The 7,380-nt window shown below is 58.5% G+C and overlaps 1 protein-coding gene across 1 annotated transcript; it reads left to right on the forward strand.

Moving 5' to 3' along the window:
• On the forward strand, positions 1-7,380 carry LOC123785360 (membrane-spanning 4-domains subfamily A member 15). The gene is made up of 6 exons (XM_045787105.1): positions 1-225; positions 2,605-2,727; positions 3,781-3,837; positions 5,829-5,921; positions 6,255-6,368; positions 7,264-7,380. The coding sequence occupies exons 1-6, from the start codon at positions 1-3 to the stop codon at positions 7,378-7,380; spliced, it is 729 nt and encodes a 242-aa protein (XP_045643061.1).

Here is a 7,380-nt window from a genome sequence, read left to right on the forward strand (position 1 = left end):
ATGTCCGCAGCTCCCGCCAGCAATGGGGTGTTTGTCGTCATGCCGCCCAGCAACGCCAGCGGCCTCCGCCAGCCTCCAGCCATCCCGCCCACCTCCATGTGCCAGCCTCCCGGGGTGCTGCAGTTCGAGGAGCCGCCGCTGGGGGCGCAGACGCCGAGGGCCGCCCAGCCGCCCGACCTGCGGCCCATGGAGACATTCCTGACCGGAGAGCCCAAAGCTTTAGGGGTAAGAAGAGCCTCCCCAGACCACCTGAGGCATGCATGTGTGCAGGGGTGCTGGGCGGGGAGGGAGCGCCCCAGCACGGGAGCACTCACGCACACCTTGGAGAGGGGGCAGGCGGTCCCTAAATGCTTAGCGAGGACTTGAGCATCCCGCTGTGTACCAGACACACGGACCCATCCCCCGCGGGGCTGGCAGAGACTAAGATGACCCCAAACAGGGTAGTGAGGTCGAACACGATGGACGTGGGAAGGGCAACGCGAGCAAGGGTGGACAGACAGGTCTCCGTGGGGAGGTGACATTTAGGCTAAAACCTGGATGTGGAAGCCAAGGGTAGATGGGGAGCTGGGGGGAAGGGCTCAACAGGTGGAGGAACAGCGAGTGCAAAGGCCTTGAGGTGGGAATGAGTGCGGCTTGTTCAAGGACGAAATGGAAGGTTAACACGGCTGGAATGTGATGAGCAAAAGAAGGAGGGAGGTGAGATGAAGTTGGAGTGGTGGGCAGGGGCCAGCTCCTGCAGGTCCGTGAAAGATGTCGCGTGAGGTCTCTGCCAATCTCAGATGGCTGAGATATGGGTTTCTGGGCGGAAAGAAAATATCAAATAGGCGGGTAGACAGACAGACACATATGCATCCTCATACATACATATATAGTGTCTTCAGTTTGTCCCTTGGCCTGTTTCTCTAAATGGAAGACGTAAACATAGCTTAGGCTGTGGTGATGGTGATGGTGATGATGATGGTGGTGACAACAGCTGTCATCTGTTGGGCACCCCCAAGAGGGGCACGCACAGCGCCATGGAATGTGCACACACTGGCTCCTTACAGCTCATCACCACCTTGGGAGACAGGGACCACAGTTCCCACTGGACAGATTAGGGAACAGGTGGCATCCTGCACCCCAGGATGGCCTGACTGTGCAGTTCCACTTTCAATCCCACTGCTCTGCAGCATCCAGGAGCTCTGGCTTGAACTCGCTGGAATTCAAGATTCCACACTAAAGGCAGCACCACGTCCCTGGTGCATGAAGGGACTAGAGACAGAAAACAGAGATGGGGTCATCGGTCCCCATCAGAGCAGACCACGGAACCCATGATCTCCAAAGGGCTTTGACAAGACACGTATAAACTGCTGGAAAACACAGAAAGTGGGAACTATAAACAGGTGTTTGGGGGTGTCACCCAGTAAAGGAACAGCATCTCTAGAGTTGGCTGGCCTGCCACTCCATCGCTGGGAGACCATGGGCAAGTTACTGAACATCTCTGAGTCTGGGTTTCCTTGTCTCCAAATCAGAATGATAATACCTACTTCATCACGTTAGGATTAAAGGAGGTACACGTTGCTCGGTGTAGACAGGCGTGCAGGCGGAGGCAGCCGTGAGCCGTGCTCGCTGCGGTGGGCGTGTTCAGGAGCAGGAGACAAGCCTGCAGAGGGGAGCGGTGCTGGCGTCTGGGACGCCACGCCACATGAGCAAGCCGGAAAGATGAAAGATGAGCAGGTCAAGAGAGAATGGGAGAGAAGATTCAGGGTGGTCATGGCCATAAATATCGGCACTCGTGCTGGAAAGACATGCATCTTCCATGTGACCCCAAGAAAACCATTCCAGCCGTTTACCGTCACAACTGCCCAGAGATGGGCCACGATGGCTTGAGTGGTGGTGAGCACCTCCCCACCTAGGGGGCCTGCTAAGAAGTCAGGAGCTGGAAAGGGCTTTTGGGGTAGGCAGAGGATGAATGTGGGGGCCTCCAATGTGCCACTCAGTTCTAGAATTCAACCATTACCAAAAACACATGAAAAACACGTGGCAGAACTTACCAGAAGCACACATGTCTCCTTCCTTGGGAAAACCCTCCTACTTCTAGAATGGATCGGTGGGGTGCTGGTAAACCACGTCTAAAAGGAAATGCAGCCCAGATGTCAGCTCGGTAGGAGACAGCTCCAGCGCACGGCTGGCTGGCATGCATCAGCGATAGACAGACGCTCAAGTAAGCAACCTGCTCAACGGGACATTCGCTGCAGGCTGCAGGGAGCTGGGGGGGGGGGGGCGGGGAGGTGAGGCATTCAGTGCAGGGACTGCTGTGTGACTGAAACGAGAGCTAAGAAAACCTGGTAGCAACTCAGAGCGAGGCTTGGGATCCTTGAGTCAGAGCACAAAGTACATGCAGACTCTTAGAGACGTGGAAATAGGCGGGGGTGTGGGGGTGTCTCGCGAATGTGGGAGCCGCTTTCCTTCTTAAAACAGTCTTTCAGGGTTGCTGTGAGGATGTCTCCTCAAAAGAGCAGAATCGAGTTTATTTCCGAGGGGCGGGGAGTTTCCCCCGCGGCCGGCAGGGGGCGGTGTGGCGCCGGCCCGCCAGCCTGGCTGAGCGGTGCCGCGCTCCCGCAGACCGTCCAGATCCTCATCGGCCTCATCCACCTGGGTTTCGGCAGCGTGCTGCTCATGGTCCGCCGCGGCCACGTGGGGATGCTCTTCATCGAAGGCGGCGTCCCCTTCTGGGGAGGAGCCTGCGTGAGTGCCGGGGCCATCTAAGGCTCACCTCTCCCCTCTGCGCCGGCCCCCCTACATTCTTTTGGGCACAGACACACCCCCCCCCCCACTGCCCAGGCAGGGACCTGAGTCTAAATCTAACTCCTAACTGCAAACCCTAATCATAAACCTAAGCCAGGCACCACTCCTGCCTGGGAAAGTCTCCCAGCAAAGAGCCTGGCACAGAGAAGTCTCCAAAAAGGATGGGATGCTGGGGAGGAGGGCAGGGGACACTAACCACCTGTATTACCTGGATACTAAACTCACCCCTCATCCAAACCCCAGCCTGCAGAAACCCCTCAACTCCCCCTCGTGGGTCCCAGCCCCGCAAGAGCTCTGTCCTCTGGGAGTCTGACCAGCTCTGAAGCCCCCCAGTCCATTCCTCTGCCCATACCCTGGCCAGCTTGGCCAGCCCCCCCCCCCCCACCGCCGACCCCTGCAGCAGAATCAGGGAGCACATGGTTAGTGGTAAATCTCCTACATCGAGAGAGAGCGCTTCGGGCGTTCACACAGCCCCGTCTGCACCTGCGTCTCCCAGCTGCCCCAGGAGAGCACAGGTTTGGGAGTGAGGCCAGTGGTGTTTGAATCCCAGCTTCACTGCCACTGCGTGTCACCATGGAGTCCCTTGGGAAAGTTAGGCAGTGTCCAGCCTCGGCTTCCTCATCTAAAAGGCATTGTCCTGGCCCTACCTACTCCAGAGTTTGAGGAAATCAAAAGCTAATGCATGTGGGCGCTGGTTACCAACCCTTGATTCTGCAGCAAAAGGTGACGATCACTTTCCCTCTCTAGGGGAACTGTTACGCGTGACATATGAATGGTGTCACTGAGAACATGCACCTTGCCGGCTATGGCCCTAGTTCCCTGGACAGGCCCCTTGTAAGCAGGGGACACCCTTACAGAGAGACCCCAGAAGGCAGGAGAGGTGACAGCCAAAAGGCTGCTGCCCTCTCCCTGGTCTCGACAGAGGCCAGGCATGGCGTGGCCTGCCCAGTGTCCCTGCCAAAGCCTCACCAGGGTCCCCTCTTCCTCACACAGTTTGTCATCTCTGGGTCGCTCTCAGTGGCAGCTGAGAAGAGCCACACCAGCTGCCTGGTAAGTCTGAATGAGGGGCCCGGGGCCACAACTGATTCCCCTCTACTCTACCCCTCCTGTATTCACTCATTCAACAAACTTTCCTGGGGGCCTGCTGAATGACAGGTGCCAAAGGACACCCAGACAGCCCTGACATGGGACAGGAGGAACCAAAACGCACTTTGCAGTACAGGGCAGAAAGGGAGGGTCCACAGACCGAGCACTCATGGTCATTCAGAGAAAGGAAAGATCAAAAATTTCTCTTGGGAGAGAAGATGGCTAAGCTGGGCCTGGGTGGGTGGGTAGGATTTATAAATACAGAGGGACAAGCACAAGAAGGCAAGTAGGGGTCAAGGGCAGGGTTGCTGCGGAAACCATGTGCAGCTCCATGTGACCAGGGCAGGGGTCTGGGGAGGCAAGTGGAGAAATGCATGGGGTCCGTGTGGTGGAGGCTCGGACCCCTCTGTGGGCAATGGGAGGCCATGGGGGCTTTGAATGGGAGCGCATTCAGCACGCTCCAGGCTCAGAGAACACAGATATGACAGTCAAGTTCCTGCCCTCCTGGAGCTTGCACTCCGGGGTCTGGTAAGACACCCAGAACCAACTAACGAACTAGTTACAGAGCGTGAAACGTGCCCCAAGGGAAGCATGCAGGGTAATGTGAGAGTCCTTCAGCTCGGCAAGATCAGTTTGAGTTCCCGGGACGGGTGCCACCAAGCTCGCTGTTCAGAGGGGACAGTCACAGAAGAGCCTGGGGACCAGCATCCCAGGCAGGAAGACAACATAGGGAAGAGCCTGGGCATGGAGACAGAAGGAGGCAGACAGGGAGGACACAGCTGAGAGGGAGAAGGGAGGGAGAGGAGTCAGGGCCTAGAGGGGACTTCAGAATTTCTTTTAAGGGATATTTAAGGGAGACCACTGAGAACAGAAGCAGAGTTTCCTTGTCCTACTTGCATTCTTGGGAGCTGTCCGGTGCTGGGCACCGGGTGGAGAATGGATCATAACTGGGCAGGACTGGACTCGGGACCCCCAGGCTGTGAAGTCCAGGAGTGCAGGGACCCAACTTGTCCCCATGCTCACAGCACCTGGGACAATGCCTGGCTGCAGCAGCGACTCAATACCACTTTGCTGGCTCTGGTCTCCATGACTTCCTCGATGTCATTTTAAAGAAAGAAAGGAAAGGAAAGAGGAAAGAAAGAAAAAAAAAAAGAAAAGAAAGAAAAGAAAAGAAAAGAAAAGAAAAGAAAAGAAAAGAAAAGAAAAGAAAAGAAAAGAAAAGAAAAGAAAAGAGGTGTCAGGGATCTTTGAACTTGAGCGGGCCCTGCAGTCCCAGCCCCAACGAGTGGTCCCCTGGCCACAGGTTCCTGCTACTGGATCAAAAGTGCACTAGGTTCTGGCTGCGAAGGGAGAGTGAGCCCTGAGTGGTCGCCTGGACCACCCAGAGATCCCCTTGCCCTGAGGCCCTAGGCCTCCCCGTGAGGGTCTGTCCCGCCTTGGCCTCAGGGCCCCCTGCACCTGCCTCCGGTCTGTCCCCTGCCCCGGGCCCCTCAGGGTCTGCGGCACCTTGTTCTGCCCACCCCTACCTGACACCTCATGGAAATGACCCTGTCCCCTCTCCCAGCTGGGCCTCAGTGTCCACAACAGAGCCCCCCCCCCATTCCTGCCCAGAGCAGCTGCACCTGCAGGGCGCTCGACCGGGGGGTGTGCGAGGTAAGCAAGGGCCAGGAGCCTGGGGCAAACCGCGTCCCTCCGGAGAGGCCACGGAGATCTGCCCTCTCTCAGCAGCTTCCCAGATGACAGAGGCAAGGGCCACTGCAGGGCCGCCCCCTCCCCCCCAGACACCAGGGGAGAAGGGAGAAGGGTCAGGAAGCACACCACACACACCGCAGTGGGCCCTGAACCCTGGCCACGGGTCGCCATGGCAGGGAGGGCTGCTGCCTCCTTCCTCTCTCCTGTCTCCTCCTGGCCTCTTCCGTCTGCTCCTTTCCCTCCTGCCTGTCTCCCTCCTGCAGGTAAGGAGCAGCCTGGGGACAAACATTCTCAGTGCCATGGCGGCCTTCGCGGGGACAGCCATTCTGCTCATGGATTTTGGTGTCACTAACTGGGTGTGTTGTCAGACGCCCCCAGGAGTGGGAACACCCAGAGCATGTTAGAGCCACATCCAGGAGGTGGGGGGAGGTGGGGGCGTGCAGCGCGGGGAGCCGCGGGCCCTGGGTGTGGGCGGGGCTTGTCAGTCCTGATAGACCCGGTGCGGATATGGACCCCCTGACCTACCCCAAGAACGGGCCCGGGGGACCGGAGCGGCAGCCCAGAAGAGGGAAGGGCACGGGCGGGCAACAGGTGGCTGAGTGACCTCGGGCAAGTTACTGCCCCTCTGGGGCTCTTCCCTCCCGCGCGCTAGAGCGCTGGGCTTGCCTTGACTCTGGGTGTGTCCCCAGGATGTGGGCAGGGGCTATCTGGCCGTGCTTACCATCTTCACCATCCTCGAGTTCTTCATCGCGGTCATTGCCACCCACTTTGGGTGCCAAGCCACCCGCGCTCAAGCCAGCACGGTGAGTACCGCCCGCCCCCTCCCCACGTCCGCCCCAACCAGGACCCCTGAGAAAGGCTGTTGGCTGGAGGGCTCTTCTTCCAGCCTCTTGCTTCTTCCCTAGGGCCAGCAGTTGGGAGGGACTGCGCTGCGACGCGCTCCCCACACTCATACATCGGGAGACCTCCTGAGGTCTTTGGGGAAGATGGAACTATTCTCCTCGCGGCCACAGGGGGGCGCCAGCACCAAGAGGGCAGCCGCTCTGAGAGCCTGGATGCAGAGCCTCGGGAGGCCGGGAGGCGGGGGCGCAAGGGACCAGGCGCAGTGCTGTACACAGAGCAGCGGGACCCTCCAGGAGTTCGCAGGCCTTGAAGCAGACAGGGGCAGCACAAAGGGCAGCGCAACTCAGGGGGGAATTAGCTTAGTTTCCCCAAATCTGGAGAACGGTGAAGACAGAAAGGCGGAGGAGGGCATTGGGGAGTAAAGGCGGCCTCAGGCAGGAAATGCAGGCCATAAGGTATGGGTGCTGCGCGGGAGGTGACTTTCTGCAAACTGGAGGTGAGGCCACTGAAAGGCTTTGTGCGGAGCCCTGCGTGCTCACAGGGAGCGAAACCAGTCCAGAGGGGTCGCCTTAAGGGCTGAGGCAGCCCAGCGAGAAAGAACTCCAGACCTTTAGCTCCTAGAGAAATGCGACTTCTCTCCGTTTTGTTCACTGCTGTACTCGCAACGCCTGGGTCATAGTTGGCCCCCCGTAAATATTTTTGAAATATTAGTCGAACCGGTGAGTCGGCCAATTCACTTACGGGATTCATTACTAGGGCGCTGTTCTCAGAATGCCCACAGGGGGGCACTGTTGCAACACCGCCCGGAGGCGCCGGCGCCCTCCACGATGGTCCGGGATTCTCTTCTCTTTGCAGCCTGTGATTTTCCTGCCCAGCGCCTTCAGCACTGACTTCAACATCCCCAGCCCCGCAGCCTCTCCGCCCCCCGCCTATGACAATGTGGCATATATGCCCAGGGAGTCATCCGAGTAG

The sequence above is a fragment of the Ursus americanus genome, chromosome 24 (assembly GCF_024610735.1).
Source record: "Ursus americanus isolate L20-20 chromosome 24, mUrsAme1.1.p, whole genome shotgun sequence".
NCBI lineage: Eukaryota > Metazoa > Chordata > Mammalia > Carnivora > Ursidae > Ursus > Ursus americanus.